At 47.6% G+C, this 13,926-nt stretch overlaps 1 protein-coding gene across 1 annotated transcript in view; it reads left to right on the top strand.

Moving 5' to 3' along the window:
• Positions 1 to 706: 706 nt before the first annotated feature.
• Mia3 (melanoma inhibitory activity 3) overlaps positions 707 to 13,926 on the top strand; it is a gene marked incomplete in the record, with an annotated part of 43,330 nt that continues 30,110 nt past the window's right edge. Inside the window, 4 exon segments of the mRNA NM_177389.3 lie at positions 707 to 875; positions 4,492 to 4,625; positions 8,141 to 8,227; positions 11,257 to 13,926. Coding sequence (NP_796363.2) covers positions 743 to 875; positions 4,492 to 4,625; positions 8,141 to 8,227; positions 11,257 to 13,926 — 3,024 coding nt within the window.

Below are 13,926 nucleotides of genomic sequence, written 5' to 3'. Positions count from 1 at the left end.
CATTCGGGTGTGCCACGGAGTGGGTCTGGCCTACAGTTCTGTCAAAGGAGATGGAAGCTGAACACGTTGGTGCTAGACTAAATGACTTTATGTTCTTATGTCCTTTATGGACAGCGACAGGAATCTGAAGATCGTGGGCAGAGGATCACTGTCCACCACCCCTCTCCTTAAAGGATGACACTTTCTAATTTACTGTCTCACCCACTACTCCACTGAACTAAAAGAGAGCCATGGAGGTCCCAAAGAACCCCATGGAGTTTGAAGTGTGTGTGTTAGGGTCGGGGGTTGTGCATGGATCAGTTACACACTGTGTCCAGTCCTGTGTGGGACTTGGCGGTTCAGAACTAAAAGCGGTAGTTGGAAGAAGTGATGGAGAGAGATGGCTGTTTAGCATGGACCAGAAATCCGAAGCTGTAGGAGGAAGACGAAAAACCTGTTGGGATGGCGCTGAGATGCGGAGTGACGAACCTGGTGACGCGGAGGGTCGTCTGTGAAGGCGCCCGAGTCGAGGCTTGCGATTGGGCGAGGGGAAGGTGCCTCTGACGGTCGTCAAGGTAGCAGTTCGGGAGGGACGCCAAGGCCTCCTCCAAGTCACCGCGCATCCCTTGCTGAGCCCTTGCTGACGTGTCACTCGCAGCAGCCCGCCTCTTGGGCGCCTCCCCCGGCACCGCCCGCTCCTGCCCCGCCCCCGACACCGCCCGCCGGCGGCCTCCGCGTCACCCGGGCCCGCGGTGGCCACAACATGGCTGCGGCGCCGGGGCTGCTCTTCTGGCTGTTCGTGCTGGGGGCGCTCTGGTGGGTCCCGGGCCAGTCGGATCTCAGCCACGGACGGCGTTTCTCGGACCTCAAAGTGTGCGGGGACGAAGAGTGCAGCAGTGAGTCCGGGGTGGCGGGGCGGGCGGCCGGTTCCCGGGTGGCTGCGGTGGCTGCGCGGGTCGGAGTCCCACAGCCGGCACCTGGCCTAGGGGGTCGCAGGCCCGCGGAGCCCGCGCTGGTACGCTTTACTCGGCTATCGCCCGGCTAGCCCTGCCATAGAGGCCGTGCCTACCACTTGTTGCCGGATTTGCTCTCTGCTCCTCTGACCCTGCCGGGGGGCGCCGCAGACCCAGCCGGGTTTCCAGGGTGCTGCTCTCTGCTTCCTTATCCCCGCACTCCCCTTGGGCTCCCAGGGTGATGGGGTGGCTCGCCCCCGCATCCTGGGCGCCCCATGCTGCAGCCAAGAGCGTTTTAACGCCGGCCGCGGGGACCTGGGTCCACTCAAGACCGAGATCCACGCGCTTAGAGATCTGGGGCGCAATCCTAGCGGCCGATTGACGGCGGGGTTCCTCCAGAAGGCACCTCGGCGCTGCCCTCTTGGCTGCATTGGGACCAGCTCACATCATCTTTGGAACCAGAGGAACTGGAGTTTAGGTTTGGGATGAATCCCGAGGCCAAGCAAGCAGTGCATTCTGTGGTCTCCCCGGTTTTCTCCTTCAGTCCCGTCGCTCTTTTGCATAGAAGCCTTTTGCCAGCTCCCAAGCAGGGCTGCGGGAAGGTCAAAATCTTTCGTTCTTTAACCAGCCAAGTTACTGCACCTGTCACTACCTGAGAACCGCAGCCGCCTTCTCTGTGCGCAGTCGCGCCCTAGTCCTAGGTTGGAGGTGCCAGGGTTGGAGGTGGGCCATGGGGAAGGTTAGGATTAGAAGAGGGCTACTACTGTAACGGTGATAATAAATACTCCAAGGGTCTCAGGAACCCGTCCAGCCCTTTCCTTAGTTCCCTATGTTGCTGGGACTTACTCCTACCCAGAATAATACTGTTTTTAGGTTGGTTTCCAGAAACTGTAACTCACTGACGATGTCCTTCACAAATCACAGCAGTCCATTCAGAAAAGTATTCATTCTAAAAGACTAAGAAGAGTGCAGGTTAGCCATTTGTATTTCAATTGGTGTTATGAAAAAAAAAAGGAAAAAGCAAAATGCATAACTTGAATGGTTTACTCCAATACCATTAAAGAAAAAAAAGGGGCGCCTGTAATTTATGTCGCTGAGATTCTAGGTCCTAGCTGTAACCCAGGGCCACTGTAAATAAACAGCGAAGGTAAAGCAACCACGAAGGTAAAGGCACCACGGCGACTTCTCCCTTTCATGCCCTACTACCATTTGGTGCCCTACTACCATTTGGTCATTGACTGCTGTCAAGCGTCTTCTGTTCTTTGCTGTCAGGCACTGTCCTACCTGAGTTCCTCAAAGCGTGGGAGGTCCGTATCACTGATGCTGCCTCAGAACTGGGGCTCAGGGTTGGAAGAGTTCCGGGTTATAGTGTAACTTGAGGAGTGGCCCAGGCCCAAACAAATGTAGCCAAACACAAGAGGCAATGATAGAAGAAGCAGGGCCCAGGTGTGTGTCGCTGAGAGGAAGTGCTTGTGATGGAGGTGTCAGGTGTCAGGAGAGGTGTCACTCGGTGTGCATGTCACTCATAAATGATAAGTGGTACATACTGACATTGATACGTTACTGTACCTTCTCAAGAATCTGAGGAGGGGACCAGAAACAGTGCTGTTTCCAATCTGAGTAGAATCCCCAGTCCTAAGTTCCTTTAGTCTGGCTTCTTGCTCAGTCTCAGCTGAGTTAGGATGCTGGCATATCTGAAAATCATCTTATTTTAGCTTTAAAGACCAAGTTAGCCCTTCTTTTTTGTTTCTGTTTCTGTTTTTGTTTTTTTTCGAGACAGGGTTTCTCTGTGTAGCCCTGGCTGTCCTGGAACTCACTCTGTAGACCAGGCTGGCCTCGAACTCATAAATCCACCTGCCTCTGCCTCCCAAGTGCTGGGATTAAAGGCCTGCTCCACCACGTCCGGCTCAAGTTAGCCCTTCTAAATGCATGCTTGCCCCTTGAAGCTGTATTTTAAAGACGTGTTGTACTATTGCTAATTGGCTTTTAGACAAAGTGTGCTTTCTGTTACCCCACGTCTCTGCCCTTTAATGCACTGTTAATTTCATTTGGCAAATGCTGCTCCTGCTGCTGTGGTGGAAGCTCTGTATTTATATTGATTGATTGATTGATTGATTGATTGATTGATCCATCATTTGCACAGAGTCTCACTGTGCAGCCCTAGCTGGCCTGGAATGCAATTATAGGTTGGGCTGGTCCAGAACTCACTGAGCGCTTGCCTGCCTCTTCCTCTCCAGTGCTGAGATTAAAGACAAGTGCCACCATGTCCAGCCAAAGATCTGCATTTTAAATGAGAAGATAACTTCTGACCTAGTCACATAGTTTTGTTTGGCTCCTGATAAATGAAATACCCATCTTGAATTTTGTTTCTAGAAAAATTTGTTTTGAAAGCTTTTTTTAAGATTTACTTGTGTGTGTGTGTGTGTGTGTGTGTGTGTGTGTGTGTGTGTACTCACAATACTGGAGGTCTAGGGCCTTGTCTATAGCATGTAAGCATCAAACATTCTACTATTGAGCTATATCTTTGGTCCTCTTTGTACTAACTTACCTAGGCTGGCACTGAACTCCCTCTGTACTCCAGTCAAGCCTTGGACTTATGATTCCCCTGCCTCAGCTTCCTGAATACTGGAATTACAGGGTTACACCACCAGGCCTGGCTGGAAACCTTCGTAATGCTGAGACATCGATGTGATTGCTTTTAGAAGACACTGCCTTGTGACTGATCGGATCCCTAATAGAATTTGATAATCTGCCTCCCTGTTAACTCATCCAGACACAGTGCAGAGACAAGGACTTAGCCACAAATGAAACTGGCAGTGTTTACTGCCGCAAAGAAACAGTTGCAGCCACTTACAGGCAGTGCCTGTTAGTGGTTAGCTCAGGTTTAATTGACCCCTTGGGGATTCCTGGGCGATCTTCCTGGCTCCCTGTTATCCCCACAGTTAGCTATGTTTAAACCAGTCAGCACCTGCACCTGCATTTACACATCCACAAACGAAGCTTTTATGATTATAGAATAGGGAAAAGAATGGGGGTGGGCGGGCTAGAAGATCAGAGAGGAAAACAAACGGTTGACCTGAGAGGGCATCTGTGGTAGTGGGCACATGGTTTTCAGTTTCTCAGGCTTAGCCAGAGAGAAAAGCAGAAAGTTTTCCTCATCTCATTATAGAAGATGATGTGACTTAAAGCAATGGGGCTCTGGGGACTTTAGACACTTGGAGCATGTGAACTGAAATTAATTCCAGAAGAATTCTGGGAAGGCTTGATTATTGTGTGCAATGGGATTCTTATATTTCCTGAACCATCTCTAAGAGCTGATTGGTAATGCTTGCCTAAGATGCACAAAACCAGGGCTTTGATCTCTAGCGTGGGCCTGAGATCCCTGCACTGGAGAGAGAAAGGCAGGAGAATGAGGGACTCTGGGGTCATCCTTGGCTACCAAAAACGTTTTAAGGCCAGCTTGGGATGCTTGCAACCCCATCTTCAAAACAATTAGAAAGTGTGGGGGAGGCTGTGAAAATCCTAATATTGTTTTGTTCTTTTCTATTTCTGTATACAGTGTTAATGTACCGTGGGAAAGCTCTTGAAGACTTCACGGGCCCTGATTGTCGTTTTGTGAATTTTAAAAAAGGTGACGATGTATATGTCTACTACAAACTGGCAGGGGGATCCCTTGAACTTTGGGCTGGAAGTGTAAGTAAAATGGTGAAAAGCTTTATTTTCTTATTTTTGTTGGATTTTGTAGCACTGCAGATTTAAATCACTTTAGTAGAGGTTGTTGATGGTGTCTTTCCTAGACTGTAAACAGAAGGCAGCCCTGTGGGTCTAACAAGGCCTCAGCCTGGCACATAGTAGGGGTAAGGCAGAGGTTTCTGAAACAGGACTGAACTGGTTCTGGTTACTGCTCCGAAGCTATAGAGGACACTGCATGTACAATATAAGTCAAAATGGCAAAGACCTGAAAACCTCTCATTGCTTCAAGAAAGAAGTATTTGTGGTTATCAGTCTTGTAAGCTATATGCAAGACGGTGCTTCAGGCATGCAGGCTTAAAGTTGACTTTAGATGCCTTTTCTCTGTAAAAAAAAGTCAAAAAGCCAAAGCAGGGCTAGGGAGATAGCATAGTCAGGACCAGAGTTTGATCCCCAGAACCTACCTTTAAAAGCCAAGCTTTGTGGGGCGTGCTTATAATGCCAGAGTCAGGGATGCACTGGACAGGTGGAGCCCTCAGACTCACAGGCCAGCCAGCCTCATCTACTCAGAGAGGAAAACACATGAGACATGAGTGAGGGAGAAGCAGGCAGACCTCTGGGAGTTTAAGGCCAGCCTGGTCCACATAGCCAGTTTCAGGTCAGCATGGCCTACACAGTGAGACCCTATCTCAAACTACAAACAAAAACCAAAAAAACAAAACCAAAAAACTCAGAAAACAAACAAACAAAAAACCAAACAAACCCACAAGGTAGACAGTACTTGAGGAATGACAGTGAGGTTGTCCTCTGGCCTTCAAACCTGTGTACCACACAGACATACACACACACACACACACTCATACATGTGCACCACACATATTCTAGCACATGCACGAGTGCACACACACACATACACATAATATATACTCATATACATGTACCACAAACACACACACATAAACTCACACGTGCACACACATATACTCTACTCAACTGTACACACACACACTCCTGTACATACACAGACCTGCACATACATGCACACACACATACACACATGTAGGCAGGCACACACAGAATGGGAGATACTGTGTTCACTATGTGGTTGGTTGTTTTGGTTTGTAACTTCTGGGATATCTTCTTCTTGCTTTTCTTTGTGCTTGGGAGGTCCCCCTGGGATTCTGTTCCCGACACTCTTTGCCTCTTAGCATCAGACATGGCTGACCTTGGCTGTACCCATCAGAGCCTGGTATAGTTTAAGAAGGAGACTCAGCAGCAGGGACCTGGCTGAGAAGTACATAGGAGTTGCATTTTCCTTCTGAAGAGGGCTGGTCCACGGGAGGTAGTGGACTAAAGGGTCTGTGATGACCCACAAGATATTCCAGCTTAGAAACGCCCCCACTCCCAATCTCTAAGGTTCATTCTCAATAAAGCACCAAACGATCAACACAGAACAAGATTCTAGCGACCCCTTATGGGAAAAAAAAATTGCTCTGTCAGCATTCCGGCTTCCTCTGGGGGGTTTTGAAGCATGGAGTGGTGGGGCACAGCGTCCCAGTGACTGCTCACGGGCTTCCTCACAGACATGAGGAAGAGTCTGCGCTGTTTTCTCATGGCTCCCAGGTGAGTGTCTGCATAGACTCTGGGACTGCTTCCCACGTGCCCGTGGTACATTTGTTCATTTGGCCTTCGGGCTTCTGGATAAATAAGCTGGCTTTATGTTTTCCTCTGGCCTGTTAGCTCTCCACCTCTAGACATAGTGTTCCTTCTGGGTCACAGTTCTTACTCGGCTAGCCTTGAGCTTCTGATCCTCCTGCCTCCACCTCCCTCATCCTGGGATTACAGGTATGCACCATTTGTGTAGCGCTTCACATCAAACCAAGACTCAACACACACTAGGCACGCCCTCTGTTTCCCCGGCCCTCATCTTGCCTCCTTAAGAAACTCTGCTTTCAACACCCAGCCAGAAAGTGACCTTTGCTGGTGGCTATGTACATGCTAGGGTGGGACTGTCTGCCCAGCTCCTGTGACAGTCCTTTTACTGCTTTGCTGCTCTGCCAGCTGGTGTCTCCGCTCACTATCAAGTCCAAAAAAAAAAAAAAAAAAAAAAAAAAAAAACCACGTCTTATCTGCCGTCTTTTTGAGTGTTTCTTTACAGGGCAATATAGCACTTAATTACACTTGTAGCTTAGGCAGAAGTGGCTTTGGCCCTCCTAAGGCAAACACTATCCTCTCCACCCCCAAATCAAGTCAGCAGTGCCTTGGCAGGAGTGATGATACACAGAAGCCAGATTATACATAAGGATTGCCTCTTCGAGGGCCTGTAGAACCTGAGACCGCGGGAAGGGGCGGCACCAGCGACTGATCCTGGAGCTCTGTGAGCTGTGGTCTCAGCTGGCAGATTAAGGAGGAGCACCGATCCCTTTTTCACGCATCTCTGGACTCCTTCACTTGCCTACGTCCAACCTCAGAATTTTCCTACAGAAGGAAAATGTATTTCTGCTCGCATTTCAGGAACCCCACTCTTTGCAGAATTAACAGTCCTCCTTAGTTTTCAGAATAACTTGAGTATCGTAATTCTCATTCTGTCATCTCTTTTGGTTTCCTAGAGTCTCAAGGTTTATCTGCCAGGCTTTTAATGCCCTTTCTCATCTAATCTGTGGGGCTTTGTTCTAGTGCTAACACACCCTCCAGATGGTTTTCCGATTGACCCTGGACACTAGTGATGGGGATGTTTTAGGATTAGCGATAAGGTGGACTTGCCTATCAGTCTGGTTGGGAATAGGTCTCTGCTTCCTTTCAGATGGTGGCCAGTGAAGTTCCTCAAATGGAGCTTCTATACATATACATGCACATTTTATGGTTCTTAGTTATGAATGCTAGGAAAGACTGGGGTTATTTCTGTAGATTTATTTTACATGGAGCTGAAGCCTGAAAAGTAGGTAAGTATGCATTATGTCATAATTTTATTTACTGTCCCCAAATACTTCTGAATGCTGGTTTGGGAAAAAGCTACCATAGCACATGATATCATTAAGTTTTGTTTGCTGAAACCGCACACATTTGAGAAGTCTTGTTTGCTTCTACTGATTTCCATGGCTGTTGTGAATTGATAAGGGAAACTTGTTAGATGTGGTTGAGGAGCAATGCAATCAAGTGCTCACGTAGATTCTTGGCACAGAGCACTTGGAACTGTGTTTCTAGTGGCTTTGGTTTGTCAGGTCTTAACCACACAGTGTGCAGGAAGTTTCTCTTGTCCAGATCTCTGATTACTTCTTAGCGTTATATGTTAGCGGTATACAAAAGACCGTGTCTGTGGCTCAGAGAACTGTTGGTTTAACAATATTAATTTTCATTGGCACAGTCATTGAAGCTTAATTATTAACAGCGAATGTCTTTTCCTCTTGTTTACACCTTGTCTCTCTAAACATTTCCCATCAGTGCTAATAGTCTGTCCTTTGTATCTCTCATACAGAACTTGATTGACAGTTGTCCCTTTTGACCATTTTTTCACATAGGTTGAACACAGTTTTGGATATTTTCCAAAAGATTTGATCAAGGTACTTCATAAATACACGGAAGAAGAGCTACATATTCCAGCAGATGTAAGTTGTTCTCAATTACAAACTGCCTTCTAAGTCCATCCGTTGAAATCAATTAAAACTCTTGGTGGTGGTGGTGCCAGTGTAAGACGGTGTCAGGCGAGACACTGCATTTCCCAGACACTTCTTATACAGTACAATCATCTCTTCTTATACAGTAAATCATCTCTTCTGAGAGTCTTTGGCCATGCTGGGACAGGGGAAAAACAATATTTGTGCATCAGATTTTAATTTGGAATAGACTAACTAAAAAAGAAGAAATGTTTGAAAAGCATTTGTGGGAGATTATTCTGAGAATTGTCTAATATATTGAAATTGATGTTCTTATAGGACTTACAGGCTATAGACTGATACACAGGGCTCCCCCCACCTTTTTTTTTTTAAGTATATGGAAATTAAGATTTAATGACTGAGCCATGTGTGATGATGCTCACTTACAATTGTAATATTTGGGAGGTGGCAGCAGCATGGTCAGTCTTGGTCCTCTTAAAAGGCCTGAACTTAATTAAAGGCCAGCCTGAACTATTTAAGACGTTGTTTCAAAAAAAAAAAAAAAAACCAAACAAACAAAAAAGGAAAAAAAAAGTCTTTGTACTTAGTTATAGAGGTAAACAAAACAATTGTATTTTACAAGCAGAAAGAGGTGTTCTAATTTGAAAATTACTCAATGGGTACTAAGCATTTTAAATACATAGAAAGTAGGTTCAGTTAACCAAACTCTGAATTGTGTGCAGACCTGTTGCAACAAAGGCTTTTTCCCCCCTGACTCTAGTGATCTAATGTCTATGTCACAGATCTGGAAAAGCAACGTAATGGCTTTCCGTGGGGTGCAGTCTCAAGTGTGTAAGGGTCTAGCTCTCCCTCTACAGAGCATTCATTCATGGCACAGACTTACTGCTCTTGTGTCTGGGGTGATTTTTCATCCTAGAATCCCCGTCCCCAGTGATTCTTTACTGAGGCTTTGGAACACATCAGTTACCACCCACGCCTTTCGAGTGGCCACAGAGCATGAGGCTGTCGGTCTAAGGCAGTTTGTAGACGGGGTCGCAGACCTGACACTGTTCCTCACAGCCCTCAATACTCCCGAGGTCATCCGACCGTTTTTACAGGTTGCAGTTCTCTGTTGACCAAGAGACTGTGCAGGAAGGGAGCTAGACCTCACCTGCTATGGACTCTGTGTTCCCTCTCATCACTCTTCCCACGCCATCCTTCTCTTGACATTAAGACAGACATTAAGCTCAGAAATGCCAATGATGAGAGGAGGAAACCACCAGCCCCTCTGCCCGGGACAGGTCTCCCCAGAACACCATGAAGGTTTGGTTGGGGACAACAAGTCTCTTAGTTGCTCTTTTAATGTTCTACTTAGTATGTGATTCCGTTGTCACCAATTGCTTATGGGAAAAAGAAAGAACACAGACATATGAAGTCTTAAAAACAGATATTAATTGCTGCCGAGAACTCTAACTTACTGAAAGGTATCCCCCCGAACCTTGTTTTCTGGTTATTGTTCCAGAAATTATAAAAGTGGAGATTCTGACACCCTCTGACACCATTCTTTATCCCTCTAATGCCGAGGTTCTCAACCTTCCTAACACTGCAACCCTTTAATACGGTTCCTCACGTTGTGGTAACCCCCAGCCATAAATTTATTGTGTTGCTACTTCATAACTGTAATTTTGCTATTATGGATTGTAATGTGAATATCTGATATGCAACCTTTACAAAAGGGCTGTTTGACCCCAAAATGGATCAAGGCCCACAGGTTAAGAACCACTGCTTTACATTCTTACTCTGTCACTAAGATACCTTTTTAGCCGATAAATATTTCCAAGTCCAATGAAGATATGTTTCAAAAGTACATGAAGCCTTAGAACACCACAGCCCACCGGGCGTGGTTGCACACACCTTTAATTCCAGCACTCGGGAGGCAGAGGCAGGCGGATTTCTGAGGTCGAGGCCAGCCTGGTCTACAAAGTGAGTTCCAGGACAGCCAGGGCTACACAGAGAAACCCTGTCTCGAAAACCCAAAAAAAAAAAAAAAAAAAAGGACCACCACAGCCCGGTGATTCTGCTTGTTTCTAGCTGGATGGGCAGAGATGTGTGGCGTAGAGGACTCTGGGGTAGAGAGCTGCGTGGTCCTGCAGTTCCCCAGACAGCTTGTGAACGAAGCGAGGATCCAGCTACTGGAAACAGGAGACCCAGTACCGGATGATACACAGCTGCCTTCCCCTTCTGTCTGTCGCTTTTCTCTTGCTGCGGGGAGTATGTGGCAAATGCAGCTCAAGGAGAGAAGCACTTGTTTTGTCTTGCCGTTTGGAGTGTAGTTCCTCAAGGCAGGGAAGTCTTGTCTGTAGAAGCAGGAGGCAGATGCTCATGGTGCATCTGTGGTTAGACGCTGGAGAGACAAATTCTGGCATTAAGGCTGCTTTCTGCTTCTTATGTCATCCAGGACCCTGGATGCTGGCTGTCCGCAAGGGGGTCTTCCCTTGTCAGTTAACCTGGGCTAGAAACTCTCACAGCCATGGCCTGAGGCCTGTCTCCTAGACAATTATCAATGCTGTCAAGCTGACAATAAAAGGCACTGCCACAGAGTGTGCAGAGCAAACTGAGAAACACAGAAGTTGCGTAGAGGGAGACTATCAGGTCTCCATTTGTTTACTTGCTGTGCTTTTCAGAGATTGTGACCCAGTTTTTGTTTGCCTGTTTTAATGCAGAAACAATTGTACTGTAGAATAAGACAGACTTACCTAGCCAGAGCTGGCCAACAGGAAGCTGGCCAACTGTCTCCATAAAACTGACAGCATGGGGAAACAGATTATTTTCCAAACAGATACTAGGGATGGGGGCCAAGCAAACTCACCAGCCACAAGAGTCGTTCTTCTCCCTCCCAACCTGATATATCCCTGTACAGGCCCAGCACTGGCTCAAAGCCCTCCAAGAACCAGGTGTTGTCTGTATCGCTGGTATGAATAAGAGCTGCTCTTGGGATGCTGAGCTGTTGAGATGCTAATATCTTTGTTTTCCCCATACAGGAGACAGACTTTGTCTGCTTTGAAGGAGGAAGAGATGATTTTAATAGTTATAATGTAGAAGAGCTTTTAGGATCTTTGGAACTGGAGGACTCTGTACCTGAAGAGTCGAAGAAAGCTGAAGAAGTTTCTCAGCACAGAGAGAAATCTCCTGAGGAGTCTCGGGGGCGTGAACTTGACCCTGTGCCTGAGCCCGAGGCATTCAGAGCTGATTCAGAGGATGGAGAAGGTGCTTTCTCAGAGAGCACCGAGGGGCTGCAGGGACAGCCCTCAGCTCAGGAGAGCCACCCTCACACCAGCGGTCCTGCGGCTAACGCTCAGGGAGTGCAGTCTTCGTTGGACACTTTTGAAGAAATTCTGCACGATAAATTGAAAGTGCCGGGAAGCGAAAGCAGAACTGGCAATAGTTCTCCTGCCTCGGTGGAGCGGGAGAAGACAGATGCTTACAAAGTCCTGAAAACAGAAATGAGTCTTGACCTGAAAACCAAGTTTGGCTCAACTGCCGACGCCCTTGTGTCTGACGACGAGGCAACCAGACTGGTCACTTCATTAGAAGACGGCTTCGATGAAGCGCTGGATGCTGAGTATTACCCGATGGAGGAGGAGGAGGAGGTAGAGGAGGATGCAGACAGCTCTGATGAGCTACCATTACTAACCTTCTCAGACAAAGATGAGAAAGTCCCCGGGAAGCCCATGATAGAGAAATATTTAACAGATAAGGATCCGAATTTGAGTGAAGAGGATAAAGTTGAACCCCCTACCTGGGGGGATGCTTTTTTTTCTATTGTCACAGGAGGTGAAGGGAAACCAGGTGTGGTGGATTTAGAAAGATCTATCGAGGAGGAGGAAGATGTGTCAGTTTCATCTAGCCATCAGAGGAAGCCACAGCCAGCAGCTGGCTATACAGACAGTGAGGATGAAGGTGACGATCTTTTTGTAGAAGAGCCCAAAACAAATGATGTAAAGGACTCAGAAACAGACCCAGAACTTGTCATTACAGGAGAAGAAAAGGACATCCAGGAATCCAGGAAAGGCCTGGTACAGCCTGAGTCACAATCAGAGGATGCCAAGTCAGAAACGGCGAGCGCTTATCGTCTTCAGGGTAGCAAGCTCAACCCTCTGTCAGCTGCTGAAAAGGGCAGAGACTTTACACTAAAAGCCGTCTTTGAAAAAAAAGAAAATGGCCTAAAAGAATCAGTTATCCATATCTCAAAGGAAACACTACATGAAGACAAGACCAGAGAGATCCAGAGAGACAGCTTGGAGAGTGAATTGGTACACAGAGCTTTAGGGAGTTCAGTGACAGAAAATAACAAGCCCAAATCCTTGGGTGTTGCACCACTCTTGGGAAATAACAAGCCCGATGCATCCAAAGACAGTACAGAGGTCCCAGACGGTTCCGTCAGTGGACCAAAAGCAGGCCAGCAGGAGGGATTTCTAGAACCAGGTCTTAAAACTCAGCACCAACCTAGATTCTCCCCTCCAGAGGAAACTGGTCCCTCAAGAGAACTGGGGGGAAAAGTTCCTATTTCGGGAAGAAATCTTTCTTGGCAGCAAGAGCAAGACGTAGCTGCTGTAGTCGGTAAGCATGCGAATGAGAAGACAGGGTTTCCGGAGGAAGAGAGCAGGGAAGACGGGACAGATGCGGAGCAAGCCAGGGCCATACGAAGGCCACAGGAGGCTGAGAGCCCGGAAGTGCTGAGTGTCCAACCTGGAAGGCCAGACGAGGAGGAGGAGGAGGAAGAGGGCGACAACTATCCCCCCGAGGGGCTGATGGAGGATGAAAATGCTGTGAGCGCACAGCAGTCTAGAGAAAATTCCCCCAGCGCTCGCGACGGGAGGTCAGATATGAATTCTCAAGTTTTTGAAAAAGTAATTTTGGGGACCCTTAATCTTAACACTGAAAAAACCAAACAACCAGCTAATATGATTTTGGAGACTGGACAAGAGAGTGAAACCACATCCGAAGAGGCAGGTGACGTGGGCAAGGAGTCAGGTCACAGTGTGGTGGTGGACAGTGAAGAAAGCCATCTGGCAGATATGAGAGCCCAGAGACCCTCTCAAGTCCACGGCCTTCGTGACGAGACAGCAGCTCAGACTCCCGGCTCCGGGGAAGCTGTTCTGAGTAAAAATCCTAATGACCTACAAAAAGACAACCCAGAGGAAGAACTGGTCAACACCTTGGGACTTGAAGACCCTGGCGTAGGAGAAATCTCAGAAGGGGAGCCGGAAGATACCAAGGAGTTTGGAGTCTCAGAAAGCCAGGGGACTGATGCTGAAGACCTTAGGGATGACCCATCCCGGCAAGCTACACCGGAAATTCCTGACATAGTGCTCAAGAGTATAAGGGAAGACTTGCCTATCATAAACAGCTTCTTCAAGGACGACCAACAGTCCCTGCATCGTTTCCTGAAGTACTTCGATGTTCGTGAGCTGGAGGGCTTGCTTGAAGACATGTCGATAAGGCTGAGATCAGCGCACCAGAACAGCCTGCCGTACAACATGGAGAAAGTCCTAGATAAAGTCTTCCGTGCCTCTGAGTCACGAATTCTAAGTATGGCGGAGAAAATGCTTGATACGGGAGTGGCCAAAAATAGGGACCTGGGCTCCAAAGAGAGCAGTCCGTTGGAAGAAGCCGAGGTGTTGGATGACATACAAGACCTGATCTATTTT

The sequence above is a fragment of the Mus musculus genome, chromosome 1 (assembly GCF_000001635.26).
Source record: "Mus musculus strain C57BL/6J chromosome 1, GRCm38.p6 C57BL/6J".
Classification (NCBI taxonomy): domain Eukaryota; kingdom Metazoa; phylum Chordata; class Mammalia; order Rodentia; family Muridae; genus Mus; species Mus musculus.
The sequence above is the reverse complement of the archived record's forward strand: the minus strand, read 5'-3'. Positions and strand labels throughout refer to the sequence as shown.